This window comes from Condylura cristata, unplaced genomic scaffold (genome assembly GCF_000260355.1).
Source record: "Condylura cristata isolate star-nosed mole 26May11 unplaced genomic scaffold, ConCri1.0 scaffold00005, whole genome shotgun sequence".
NCBI classification, from domain to species: domain Eukaryota; kingdom Metazoa; phylum Chordata; class Mammalia; order Eulipotyphla; family Talpidae; genus Condylura; species Condylura cristata.
In genome coordinates, this window is record NW_004567106.1 from 62,199,836 (window position 1) to 62,215,079 (window position 15,244).

Consider the following 15,244-nt stretch of genomic DNA (forward strand, 5'->3'; position numbering starts at 1 on the left):
AGACCCCCTATCCTTTTCCCCTTATGAGCAAATTCTACCCTTTTTAAAATGACTTAACCTGAATAATAAAGACATTATTGTCATTTACAAATGCATCCTTGTTGAGACTGCATGACAGTGAGTTTTGGACTCAGGTACCTTTATATTCAAGCAGAGGAAAGAACATACAGACGAAGGGTCATGAAGAAGCAAAGCAGAGAAAAGAGGACAGGTAGAGTAAAAAAAATAGAAAAGAAATATTTAGATAAAGCCACCAGGAAAGATTGTGGGTTCATCTGAGAAGAAACTAGACCAGTGAGAGAAATGTAGGATCTTGCTCTTCCACATGGGAGAGAAATAACGTATTTGTGGGAAATCACTATAGTAGGCAAAACTGGAGTGGCACTTCAAGGAAGGGTGCCAAGAAATGAAGAATGGGCGTAGAGAACACAAAGGGGAAGAGAGAACCAGGAGATCAAGGGAAAGGTTTGCACTTCATGCTAAATCTAATGAACAGCCATTAAAGGATTTGAAGCAAAGAAACTGTCGTGATTCGAAGCACATTTTTAAAAGCACACTACAGTTGCTTTGTGAAGAATAGTGACTCCAAGTGAGAGATGATAATGGCTTAGACTAAGGTTTCTCAAGCTTAACGTTACTGGCATTTGGACCCAGCAACAAATTCTGTGGAGTCTGTCCCGTGCATTGTAGGATATTTAGCAACATACACAGTTTCTGCCTGCTAGGACCGTCCACTTGTCTCCAGACAAGGTTAAATATCCCACAGGAAGTGGGGTGCAAAATCCCCCCACTTCAGAACCATTGGTTTTGACTAACATAGGGATAGAAATGATAAGAGGCACTTGATTTGTGACTTATTTTAAAAGCAAAGACACCAGAACTAAATAATTGGAAGAAGGGAAGAAGGGTCATAAAGGCAAAAAGAAGAAGAATCAGTTAACAAAAGTCTGATGTTACCTTCAATTGTATAAGATTAATATCCACATTTTCGGTAATTGCAGGAAAGCCATTTCTAAGTCAAACTTAACTGGAGCTATACAAATAATAACGCAAGTTACAGGATTTCATTTGGATAATTTGGCTTCTTTAATTCTACAAAAACTGATTTGTAGAGTTGTCAGATATATTCTACACAATTTCCAACACATTATAGCAAAATCTACAGAAATATTAATTTCCGCCCTCTATTTGACAGTATTTTGACAGTCTTATTTCAAAATACAGTCATGTGAATTAAAAAAAACAAAAATAGTGGAAAGTCCCTTCATTTGTGAATTCTTTTTAAAACAAACTTCTTTATTTAATGAGCTCCACAATCAAAGCAAAATTAACTGTCTTGAAACCTTCAGTAAACCACAACAAAAGATCCTCAAAAAAGAACACTCAGATTGCTGGGCTAAAAGATAAGGTAGCCTCTGAGACACAGTATCAAGTTGCCCAGATTCCACGCCATGTGAGTTCAAGTCACAACTCCTCCACATTCTGGCTCACTGTGAGTAGCTGGTTGCTATATTTCAGCCATGGCACCTGAGAATCAAGGTATCAGCACATCATCATCTGTCTCTGGGGTGTCCCGAGGGTTAATGGCAAGGTGCTATTTCCAAAAACTGTTAGCTATTGCTATCACGTATTTTTACTTCTTACGATGTGTTATTAAGATCACTAGTATTTTCTTCAACAGTCTTCTTACAAGCTCTAAAGTCTACTTAACATCTCTATATACTGACATGCAAAGAGGTCCGCAATTTAAGATTAGGAGGAAAAAAAATAAGTTATACACCATTTTTATTTCAATTTTATTTTGTCTTAAAAAAGAAATTATATGTAGTCCTGTTAAGAACATTCTGCTATGGGCCCTCCCTGGTGGTGCAGCGGGTTAAAGCACAGCACTAAGAAGCTTAAGCCACTTCCGCATGAGTTCAATTCCCGCCTGCCCCGCCCCCGAGGAGATCCACATGCACGGCAGACCTCTCCTGACCCTCCCGCTGCTCTTCTCAGCAGTGTACTTCCGTCAATCTGCTTGTTCTGCTCCCCACTCTGTCCCTGGTGAATCCTGTCACCCTCTGCATCTCTGGCCTGTACCCCAGTTCTGTATGAATAAATAAATCTTAAAAAAAAAAAAACATTCTGCTAGGGTATAACCATGTGAATGATTTTATCAGGAATGGACAAGACAAAGGAAAGGGAGATAGACAACTATCTTTTCATGCTTCTGTATCATTTAAGCTTCTTTAATAGAGATTTCTTTTGTATAGTTTCTTTTAACAAATAAACATTCTCCATGTTTTCAATAGTTTGAGGAGTGACCTTTCTAAGTCAAATCTCTATTGGGTAATGGTTTTTAAATTAATGGACATTTCCCATATTAAGTTAGTGGTTTCAGTTGACATTTTTAGCTTTATTTTTATATGGTTTGATTTTAAGCAATCAACCTATCTGGAAAGCAAAATTATGATTTATGCATTTTGTTTTGTTTTAATCTAATCAGCACCACAAAAATAGCACCGGGATAGAAGGAATTTAAAAGATTCATTCTAAGAAGATGTGCAGGAGCTAGCGTTTAAATGATTGAATCAAGCATTTACACGTTTAAGTTCAATTTTTATACTTTACAGTTGTCACCAAAATCACATGGAAATCATTTCCATGGGATAACATAAAATTTTCCAAATTAAATGGTGTAATCCTGGAGGAGATACATGGATTAGATGTAAGGAAATAATTATAAGTAACATATAACCAGTGAATTGTTCCTGTGCTAGCTGTACATATTTCGATAGAGGAACACCACAGTCTAGTTACAAAGGCGCCTAGTTATAAGGTGCACTGTGCCAGCATCTAACTTTCAACTGATTTCAAAACACACAAGTTTACAATCTTACAAAGATAATAAGATTATCAATGTAGGATGATGACTTCTAGAGATACTTTGACTACCATGCAAAAGGCAATAAAATAGTAACAAATGCTGCAAACTAAAAACCCAACATGTCAAGAAATGCAACAAAATAACAGAACGAACCCAAATCTAGTATTTAAAAACAAAACCTAAGGATGGCATAGGGGAAAAGCAAAATGACTTGCACTCGGCAACCGTGTACTAAAATTAATGGTGCATCCTGGAGGCTGACAAATTCCCATACCATGAGAGGGTCCACATCGCTCCACTGACCTCAACAGACCACTGCTGGGCACACCTGTGCCTTTCTGACCAGAAGCAAACACTCATCTCTCAAGTTCAAGAGGCCAGGAACCATCTGCTTCCACAGACCCCTCCCCCTGCTGTGCTATTAAGAAAAATGTCTCCAGTTTTAAACTAATAAGAAATTCAAATTGCTGCTGCCATCACTGAAGATACACAACAAACAAGCCTTTGACAGTAAGAATGACCTATGTCAATAAAGAACATTCACTTTAAAAAGAGATTCTCAAAAGACTTCAGTACTAAAATAAAGAATATTTTCAAAATATCATACTAGGCAGCTGCTAACCTCTCATAACCAGGAGCACACAACAGAAGTCATTTTCCAAGGATCTTTTTATTTACTGATGGTTTAGAGGTGAAAATCTGAGTAAATGTTTATTGTTACTCCTCCACAGTTGTAGAAGGAAAGCTTCGCAGAAAGGGTTCCCAGTACACACAGGAAGGCAGGGCAGCAGGTGGGGAAGGGCCATTTTCTAGATTTGACCATGGCAAGCCTCTTCCCCTCACCTTCCTCACTGATAAATGGGCATAATAGAGGTGTTGTGAGGAGAGTCATAACACATGAAGTGCTCAGAACGGAGCTAAGCACCCACGAAGCGCAAACTAAGAACACCTGCTCGTTTCTCAATTTTTTCATTCTAGGTGGCTGATGGGTGCTGCCCTCTGAATTGGTTTTCAGGCAGGTTAACACATGACCCCAGTGTGCTCTTCGATGAGTCTGCCAGCCATCATCCATCTATCAACTCTGAGAAGAGTTCCTCAAAGACAAATGATATCTGCTTCTGGATAAAAATGGGATGCAGAAGAATATGGATTCTCTCATCAAAATATTTAACAGAAACTTAAGATGAGATACCCCCACCAGGAGCAGAGGGAGAGGGGAGCTTATGACTTAAACAAACATGCCAACATTTAGGAAGTTATAATGTTGAGATAAAATTTATACCCGGCTTACAATTATGGCCCCTACACTCCTTTTAGCTCAAGGCTCTTTTGGCAAAGTTATTATGGTCAGGAGAGGAAAGAGGGGACCTTCTCTCCGCAGCTTCCAGAGTGAACTGCCACAGAAGGATCGCAACTTCTCCTACGCGCTTCCTCACACCACGTTCATGACCAGCAGGATCAACAGATGGCTTCCAGAAAGTCCAGGACTGAGGGTGAGGCCCAGCCTACGTGGAGCTTGTCCATAAATACGGACTCCTGGACTAAAGGAAATAGCATCAGGACAATGCCCACCCCCTTCCGAAAACAGAGAAGGAATGAGTCAAAGTCTACTTAGACTATAAAAGTCTACTCCACACACGCAAAGTATCCACACTTGAAAATACTTGTCCCGACCAGAGATTTCTCAAGCCAAACCCTAATTAGCTTTGTAAAGATGAATTCCAGATCTCTAGAAAGTAAAAATGGGGAAAGGAGCTGACAAGCTCACAGCGCTTAGTCTTAGCTGTAACCAGGCATTACTCAGCTTTCTATCAGAGTTTCATGTTGGCTTTCCTGAGACAGTATAACGAGAGACGATATAATTCCATCACCTCAGCCACAGATGACACGGGGCTGTGGGTCAATCCCATTAAAGTCCTGGTGCTGACTAAGAAGCTTCACATGTCTAGCTCAGTCATCTGTGTTTCCAAAACTGTGATTACGTTGACAATAAACACTAATCGTATATATCAGGAATCATAAATAATTCACAGACCATGTACCTCACAGCCCCCTCTCTATTTGCCACCCCACCTGATCTGGGTACTGGGGAAACTTCAACAAGGTCAGCTACAACTATAGACCACTAAGAAACCAATTCCTACAAACTTTCCAATGCAGAAAGCAACCCAACCCTGGTACGAAATCCTTCCAATACTATGTATGCTTCATAAGAGAAAACACTGTAATTACTGTCAAAAGAAACATTTGAACAAGAACATCACTGAACATCACTGCTGCAAACACAGCCCATAAAAAAGTTACAGATTTCTATAGCATGCTTGATTGACTCTCGTTTTTCAGGATTAATATTCCCACCATGTAAAAAGAGCTTCTCAAACAGAATTCAGGGTAGGATTCTACCGCACCGTCACATCAATAGGAAAGAAAATTGGATTTGAGAAAGAAGTTAAGAGATGTGAATAAAACACAGAATGGATAATCCAAACTTCCATAATAGTTGGTTATGGAAGGCAGTTGTCTCTATTAAAAATAGAAAAGCACCACTTGAGGAAGAAAGAGGCAGATGGCGCGAGATCCCAATACCTAGTACACACACAGCATTTCCAATTGTCTTCCAGGGAAAAGTGTCATTGAGCGAGGCTGTGATCTTCCTGTTACATTCAGAACAGGTTACTTTTAAGCAGAATGGGAGAGGAAATTATAGGTACAGAACAACATCATCACAATATGCATACAAAAGGCAGGACTACAATGGGTTAATTAAAAAAATTAATAGAGTATATTGGGATTTTATACAACAAAAGGATCCTTTAAATGTCAGAGCATCTAGAGGTATATTTTACAGATAAAACCAACAAAGTGTCTGCTGCTATAATGGAGCCAGCCAGTGGCAATACACCCGCTTCATAGCAGAGCTGTCCAGCTCCACCCTGGACAGCAGGTGTGTGTACATGAAAGGGCTAACTAAAATTTCTAAAATCACTTTTGCAGGTACTTGTAAATCATTCATCCTGGACAATTAGGAATGCCTTCAGAAAACACTGACGGCTACCTGATCTTTCACTGGGCCTTCAAAACTACGTTCAGAGAATAAGGCACTGATAAAAATTACTCTCTTACAACTAAGACAGAAAAGGCACAAATGATGTAAAAATAAACTATTATTTAAAAAAAAAAAAAAAAGGCCCTCCCTGGTGGCGCAGCGCGTTAAAGCACAGCACTGAGAAGCTGAAACCATTTGCACGTGAGTTCGATTCCCGCCTGCCCCGGAGGTGACCACACGGCGTGGCAGACCTCTCCTGACCCGCCCGCTGCTCCCCTCAATAGTATACTTCGTAGATCTGCCTGTTCTGCACCCCACTCTGTCTCTGGTGAAGCCTCTCGCTGCCCCTGAGCTTCTGGCCTGTACGCCAGTTCTGTATGCACAAATAAATAAATCTTTAAAAAAAAAAAGCCTTTTCTCCTCACCATAAAAAATACATAAAACTAATAAAAGATTTTGATGCTTTTGTTTGCTGACAAAAAAAAAAGACTCTCAACAGTACCTGCCCACTGAAAGTTTGTGTTTTGCGGGAGGGTTTTTTGTTTGCTTGTTTTTTAATTATTACATGCTCAGGGATTACATGCAGGCTGAAGATACGCCAATTCTTAACCGCTGTACAACTTGCGTCTACAACTGGAAAGCTGTTCAATTCTATACAAATTTGAAACAGATTTCTAAGAAAAGTATTTTCCATCTCTGGTTAATGTCTTGGTTGAAAGCCAGTATTTAAGCTTTTGTTTTTATTATTATTAAGAAGTAGAATAAATATGTACATAGCACGGACTCCCCTTCCTCGGAAGTATGGTCAAGATGTCCTGTCCTAGAGGTTCAACTGAACCAACAGTGCTGAGTATTGAATAGTGCAAGGTGCCACACTAGGTGGTTTCTTACATTGGATTTAGACTTTTCAGTATGCTGCTAACCCACAAACCCTGTGTGTCCATTTTTTCCTCCTTCCTTTTTCAGTGTTTTCCTCGAAAGGCAGAAAATATCTAGTAATAAAATTGAACTGAATTACTATATATAATAAATTTAAACAGAAAGTGACATTCCTATAAACTTTTCCTTCACTTTCAGACACTAAAAGGTACAACTAAAGAAGCCCTAATTTGATAGTATAAATAGAAAAATGACAAAAATCTCTAACTCATGAAACCAGATTAATTCTTTTCAGTTTCACAAATATCATGTCATTTTCGAGGTAATTAAAAGTGGGGGAGACTCTCAACTCATGTCCATCTAAAATCAGCAAGCAAGAGTAATCTTGGTTGACGTACAGCTAGTTACAATATCAAGTAGCTATTCCTTTTCTACTTGGTTTCTTGAAGAACAGTTATTAAAACTGAAACCCTTTCACTTGCCTTTATAGGTAAAGAAGTGAAATCCAAATGCCAAAGGTGAGAGGTCAGAAATAGTGGCATTTTTCTTGCTGTCAAAGACTGACTTTTGGAGGGAGGGCATAGCAGAGAAGTAAATCACCTTTTTCAAGTCTAAACCCACGCTGTAGGATATTACATCCTTGCCACATTGGCCACTCCAGTTATAGCACAATATAGGGTCAGCTGGAATCCAAAACACAGAGTATGGTGTCAAAAAGGGACTTTTCATTTACTCTGGATACACAATACACAAACAACTCTTCCACCCTTTAGATCAGTAAACTTGATTCCAACAATTAAGCCAACAATTTTAGACTGTATGTCAGTGGTTTGGGAAAAATGATTTTATGAACTCAATAAATCACTCAAGAGTCTCATTAAATGGAATCAGATCTAAGATAAACTGAATTGAGATTCCATGTGTACATGATTTTTCAGAAATGAGAATACAACACATACTGGGGGTTGTGTTAACAATCAGATGCACCATCACCATGGCAAGTGAAAAACCTTCTTCCTCTAGAGCAACTTTTAATTATGCCACATCTGCCAGTTAGATCAAGGGAGGGCACATTTAAAGTTTGGGTCAATTTTAAACAGCATAGTAAAATTGTTTGAGTTTAAGTGATTTTTGAATGGAATAGGCAGACACTTAAGAAACCATTTCCAGTGCGATGGATGTATGGCCTGAAGTACATAGGAGCTGAATCAACGAAATTGAAGCCCAGGGCCATATATTTCTATGCATCTGTATGTCTGAAAGCATCTTACAATTGCTATCTGGCAGGCAATAGTCCTACAGTTACCACTGCCTGTGCACAAGCTTTGAAATCTGCAAAACTGCTGTCAGCAACCTGGAAAAATCCCAGGAACAACAGTGGAGCAATCTTTTAAGGAGTACTGTTTTGATGGCATAGAATATGATATTATGCATAGCAACAAAGACTTCAAGACACCGAGTCAAAAACTGAATCAGAAGAATTAGAGCAATATGAAGAGGTTTTAAGAATACCTTAGCCCCAGGCCATTGGCCTACCATTGACCATTGGCCATTAGCCCTGTTCACATTTTGGTCCTGATAATTCTTTGTTGAGGAGGGTGATGGGGCCAGAGGGGCAAGATTGTGCATCACTGTGTCCTGACCTCATCCACTAGATGCCCACAACACCTGGCAAGTCATGACAGCCAAAAGATGTCTCCAGACATTCTGGTCCTCTGGGCATCAGAATCTCTCCCACTTGAAAAACACTGTGTTAAATAAAAGGTTCCCATTGCTTCCATTTCCTTTTTTTATGAACACATGAGTGATACATCTCTACAAACAAAGGGAGTTTTACTGAAATCTTTCAATAAGAAAATTCTAAAAATAAACTATTGTGTTAAGATTTTTCTTAGTGGAACATCAAATACAGGCCTTCTCAAAATGAATGGCAGCTTTGATTCCATGAAACTGAGTCATCCACCATCCTTTCCCCTTTGCTATGAAACCTCATCCTAGTTTCTTTCCACAAGTTACTTCTTCCCCACTGTGTACAGAGTAACAGTATCCAGTTCTTCCCTAGCTGATGGTTCTCTAAATTTTTTTTTAAGTCCTTTGAGTCATCTAGTATACTTCTAAAAATGTCCTTGCTTTGGTTTATTCACAAAGAAAAAAAATCTTAAATGAAATAAGGTCCTTATTTATGTTGGTCTAAGAGAAGATATTTCAGAATATTTTCTGGCCTAAACTTCACCAGACTATTAAAAATGTTGCATCTTTCCCACTTACTATGTAGGAATAATGAAGAGGTAGAGCTGAAACAAGAACTGTAAAAACCTGTGATAGGTTGTGGAGATTCATCAGTCTCTATTGTTTTTTTTTTTTTTTAAGATTTATTTATTTGTGCATACAGAACTGGGGTACAGGCCAGAGGCTCAGGGGCGGCGAGAGGCTTCACCAGAGACAGAGTGGGGAGCAGAACAGGCAGATCAACGAAGTACACTGCTGAGGGGAGCAGCGGGCGGGTCAGGTGGGGTCTGCCACGCCATGTGGTCACCTCCGGGGCAGGCGGGAATCAAATTCATACGGAAGCAGCATTAGATTCTCAGTGCTGTGCTTTAACCCGCTGCACCACCAGGGAGGGCCATCATCAGTCTCTATTTTTAAATGTACTTTAAAATGTCCATAATATAAAAACTAATCAATGATAACAAATATTCTATAAAGAAAAACATTGCCAGCAAAATCACTCCCAAGTCTTCCTAGTGCCATCTGGATTCCCTGCATTGGTGTGTGCCTCTGAGTCCTGATCATCAGTGCTTCAAAAGTGACCTGCAGTTACGTGTGCATTGGGGTGAAAGAGGAGACTTAGTAAGCAGAGTAGATACTAAGCAACAGTACAGCACACACAGACCCCTTTCTAGACCTGCTTACAAACTGCAGGCGAGGACTCTGGGAAGCTTGGTGTTGGTTAACCTACACCTGAAGGGCATGACCCTGTATTTCTAAAACATACTGTATTGTAAAACAATGTTACCTCAAAAACATTTTTTAATTCAATAAAACTGCTATTCAATTAAGGTAACAGACACAACAACCTATAATTGCTTTGTCACTCCAGAAAGTTTCTTTCAAAAGATTGCACATAAAACTTGCTTAATGTTTTCTCTAAAACGTCTTCTCTGAGAAAAGGGGGAAAAAATAGCTATTGATTCTTCTCGGAACTATCATACAGATGAACACACACTTTTTGCCAAGATGTGACAGCTGGAAGTTTTCATGAAGAAGGCTTCAAACAAAACATTTTTTAAAAAGAAAAAAAATAATAACAAAAAAAGGCTGTACCACCCTCCGCTCTCCTTAAAGGTGACAGAAAATAAATTCTTTATCAATAGTTATTTGTCCAGGTTACAGCAAGGCTGCCAACCCCAGTCCGGATAAGTTCTAACGCTGGCTCCTTTTATTCCTTTCATCTGGCCCTTTACCCTTCACAGACCAAGGCAGAACAAATAGAAGTTGAATCAAGAAGGGGGAGAAACTCCCACCACAGTGAGAGTTATTTTAACAGCCTGTACCATATATACGAGAACAGGAAAACAAAACAAAAGCTATGTGAAATATAAGAAGCAAAGCATCTAACCCAAAAAAATGTTTATTAAAATAAAATTCAATTAAAAAGAGTAAAATTTCAAAGTCAAGAAATTCTACCATAAAACATTCATTTTCTTGACTTCTGAATGAAACTTTTAATACTTACCTTTGCTACCTAATTATAAACCTCAATGACCTAACACAATTAAATAATTATAAAGTGCTGTCTGTGAAACTGTTGAAATATCTAAACCATTTTAGCAGTAACAGTGACATCTTGGCTCTTAAAACCCTAAGCCATGAGCCTTCTCTATTTCCTAAGAAAACGATGCTCTTAATCTAAAGCCCATCCATGCCCTGTTTCCAGCAAAAGACAGCCACCTTTTTGCAATTCATCAAAAGAAAAGAAATAGTAGAAAACGTTTTACAAGCCCCTCACTTTAGAGATGAAATATTAGGCTCAAAGAGGTTAAATTATACAGTGAAGGTCCGATGGCCAGTGAGGACACAAATCCAATTCAAAGGTTATTTACAGTTAGCTCTTTCAAGCAAAATAGTAAAGCAGCCCAAACAAGAACATATATACTCAGTGCCTGCTACTGGCGTGTGAGTTCCTTCTTCACAGCAGGAAGACATTCCCAGAATCACAGAGGAACAGTGCCCCTGACTGCAAAATTCAAAAGTCGCACAGATGGGAAGCATGTGATTCTATCTTGGATTAAAATGGATTCACATATTCTTATGAATAGATATAGGCTATAAGTCTTTAAAAAGTAGTGATTCTCAAAGATGGGTCAAACACTACACGACATACACTTCAGCGACATCTTTAAAGACAGAGCACCCAACGCCACAATAGTGAAGGCAAAGATAAATAGATGGGACTACATCAAGTTAAAGAGCTTCTGTACAGCAAAAGAGACATTACTAAAAACAAACAGAAAGCTCACTAATTGGGAAAACATTTTCTCACACAAAAAGTAGCGATAAAGGACTGATCACAAAAATATACGGAGAACTGATGAAACTCAACAAAAATAAAGTAAACAACCCCATCAAAAAATGGGCAGTAGAGCTAAAAGGACACTTCTCCAAAGAGGAAATGCAGATGGCCAACAAGCATATGAAAAAATGTTCAACATCACTCGTAATAAGGGAGATGCAAATTAAAACCACAATGAGATACCACCTCACCCCAGTGAGAATGGCACATCTTCAAACAACTAGCAACAACAAATGTTGGCGAGGATGTGGAGAAAAAGGAACTCTCCTGCACTGCTGGTGGGAATGCAAACTAGTACAACCTCTATGGAAAACTGGAGGTTCCTCAAACTGCTAAACATGGAGCTTCCCTACGACCCAGCAATCCCACTCCTGGGTATCTACCCAAAAGACACAAAAACACTGATTGAAAAAGATACCTGCACCCCATGTTTATTGCTGCTTTATTTACAATTGGAAAAACATAGAAGCAGCCCAAATGCCCAAAAGTAGATGACTGGATTAGAAAGATGTGGTACATATATACAATGGAATATTACTCAGCAACCAAAAAAGAAACACATGTCTTTTGCAGCAACTTGGACGGAGCTGGAAAAGATCATGCTTAGTGAGATAAGCCAGAAAGAGAAAGAAAAATACCGGATGGTTTCACTCATAGCAGGAGTATATGGACCAGGCGAGAAAATAACAAAAATAATGAACAACCATATACCAGAGACATTCTGTGGAGGAGGAGTGGGAATGGGATCAAAAAGGGGGGGGGGGGAAGGGAGGGAAATGCACGGGACTATGGTGGTGGCACAGGGGTGATTTGGTGATGGGAAACCCGCGGGGATTACAATCGAGATGGAAAAAAAAAATGTGGAAAATGATGTAAAAATAAACTTTGTAATAAAAAAAAAATGTAGTGCTTCTCACCAAAGAAATATTATCTGTATGGCCTTGAACATTACTTTTTTTTTTTTTCCAGTTTACAGCTCTCCCACATCTGTTTGACTGCTAAAAAACCTTCTTGATTGTGTAGTATTCCACTCTCCCGTGAGTCCAATTCACTTACTGCACTCCCATGCTGGGAGTTTGAATTTCTTCCAGTTTTCCACTCTTACATAAATGCTTCGATGAACACTCTTTTAGCAAGTCTTAACAGGCACAGTATTTTAAAATGACAACAAAAAATAACAGAAGTACATACCATAAAAAAAACTAAAGAAATCAAAGTGTCAAAACGGGTAATTGCCATCAAACTGCATCATGGAGGATTTCAATATCTCTGGAATGCCTTCATTTTTTTAATTTAATTACTAAGTAGCACAACTTGTTAATATGGTTAATTAATATGACAGGACATTTGTTGTTGACTACAATATAGTTACTCTTAAAATCTAACGGTAGCCAACGCAACTTCGGTCATAAAATCAGTCATGGAAAGAAACTACCTGAGAAATGCCTGGAGACTCCTTTTAACTTACTTCTTGCTTATGAGAAAACAGAACTGCGGTCTCCTATGACTGAGAACAGCATAAGAGCCCTCGGGGCCATTTACAATCAAGTGTGAGAAGAGGGTAACACAAGACTTTAACAAGCACAATCCGGAATTGACAATGGCCGCACTCAATGTTGAGCACACTCAGAAGTCCAAACACAAGCAAGTGTGATGAGGATCACTCTGCTCAAAAAATACCTGTGGGGGTAACGGGCCCACCAACATCCCACTGGCCACCGGTAACTCACCTTTTCTGGTTTTCAGAGTCTTTCTTGGCTTGCTCTAATGCCAGCTCCTCAGCTACTCTTCTTTTCAATTCTTCATCAGAAACTAAAAACAGTAAAGAACAAAGGAGAGAAAATAAGTGACTTCTTGAAAACAAAAGCAAGAAACTATTTAGGAAACAAAGCTGAGACTAGATCTGAAGGGGCCAGGCCTGCCAGCTGGTCAGTGTCTCCCAGAGATACCTGTGCCCTGTGGAAAAGACCAATTATGGCATTAAGAGTAATTTAATCAAGAGTTCCCTGGTGGCCTCGAAATTTCCACCTGCCAAAATTTATAATAAACTCAAGGAATTGCTTACTGCCCGGCAGGGAGTTAATCACAACGTACAAATTCTTTAAAATGATGTCCTACCATTAAAGCCTGACATGCATGTAAGGACAGGGGTGGTTGTGAGGAAAGAAATTCAGAGAAGAAAAATGATTCCAAAACATTCTCCTTTGGATAAGTCAATGTTTAAAAAAAAAAAAAATCACATATCACAGAAATCATTTTGTATTTACATTCATTTTTTCATGATTTATGAAAATCTTGAAACCGTACTTTTTGGAAAACATGTCACTCAAATTCAAGCGCCAACGATTGGAGAGAAACACAGAACAGTGCTGAGAATACAGCTGGGGTTTTCCAAATACCTGGTGACTTGATTTTAAACATCTGGTCTTTCTAATGAGAAGCGCTTAAATGTTACCCGTTTTGTAAAGAGTCTTACAGCTGTAACAGCCAGTAAATAAATTTGAGGTAATTCTTTAAAAGACCTCCTTGAGAAGCAATCAAAGTCTATTTCCTCTCGCTAGAAACTCACTACCCAAAATCAAGATCAAACAAGCACCAGAAGCACCTGGGAGGGTCTAGCAATTCACACAAGACCTGGCTATTGTAGCAAATGATTGTGCCTGTTAGGTGGAAACTGAAGCCGCAATGCCTGTGCCCTACCAGGACCCTTCTGGGGATCCCCAAATTATAAGCACCTCACCTCAGGGGATATGCAGAAAATGCTTTATGACAGGATATGCAAAAACCTTTTCTAAAATCTAACTAACAGTGAGCGATAACAAAGAAGCTTAATGAATGTTCATAACTGATGTCTTCTTGTTAGCTGTGAGCTATCAGAAAACAGCAAGAAGTGAAAAGACATTCCACAGAAGGGAAAATACTGGGAAATCACATAGCTGACATATCCAGCTGACATACTATATCCAGAATACACAAAAAGCCTCTTATCGCGGAACAATGAAAAGACAACGCAATTGAAAATGGGCAAAGGCCATGAACAGGCATTATCCCTGAAGAAACACAAGTGACTGTAGCACATGAAAAACTGCACAACAACACTGGACATCAGGGAAATGTCGATCAAAACCATAGTGAGGTACCAAATCAAACCCACTATAATTGAAAAGGGAAACAAGAACAAGTGTTGGTATGAATGTGGAGTTCAGACACTTTGAGTCTTCAGCAACCCAAATAACAGCAGAGAAATTCGGCGGAGGTGGTTCGGCAAAGTGTCTCAACAGTCTGAACCTCCTATGGTTCCTTGGTCAGAAGCTACTGAGGGTTTGAGAGTCTCATCTGAAAGCAGACAGGATGGGCAACAGGGGTGTCTGCTGACTGCAGTTCCAGAAGGTTCACTCTGCAAGTGATCATGGTTTTCATGGACAGCCAAAACAATCCAACACTGTTTTGTTTTGTTTTGTTTTGTTTTGTTTTGTTTTGTTTTAATTCAAGTTATTCCCAACTAATTACTCTAATAAGGGCAACAAATAAAATAAAAATATTTAACCCAATGAGTACTACCTGAGCGAGCTACACTCAATAGACTAGTCAGGATCAGCACACAGGCTCTCCCCAGATGCACCAAGTGACAACATGAAATTTTCCTCGGGCACAATTCAAACAGTCAGTCCATTGCGTCTCAGCCTAATTTTATTCCGTGCATTAAAACAAAGCCTGGATGAGAACTCAGGATGCCAGATCTCTGTAAGTAGCAATGAGGTGTTTTCTAAGAGAGCTAATGAACAATCTCATCTCTTCACAATGCCACTAAAAGCAGGTTCCTACTGGGGGGAGAGCCAAAATCAGCAGTGTGGTGTAAGCTGAGTGGTAGGGAAGC

At 39.3% G+C, this 15,244-nt stretch overlaps 1 protein-coding gene across 3 annotated transcripts in view; it reads right to left on the reverse strand.

Moving 5' to 3' along the window:
- The window catches only part of CHCHD3 (coiled-coil-helix-coiled-coil-helix domain containing 3), a 236,971-nt gene that overhangs the window by 173,394 nt on the left and 48,333 nt on the right, over positions 1 to 15,244 (reverse strand). For all 3 annotated transcript variants that reach the window (XM_012721054.1, XM_012721053.1, XM_012721052.1), the window contains exon 3: positions 13,098 to 13,179. In XM_012721054.1, the coding sequence (XP_012576508.1) occupies positions 13,098 to 13,179 (82 nt within the window). The remainder of the gene's footprint in view (positions 1 to 13,097; positions 13,180 to 15,244) is intronic.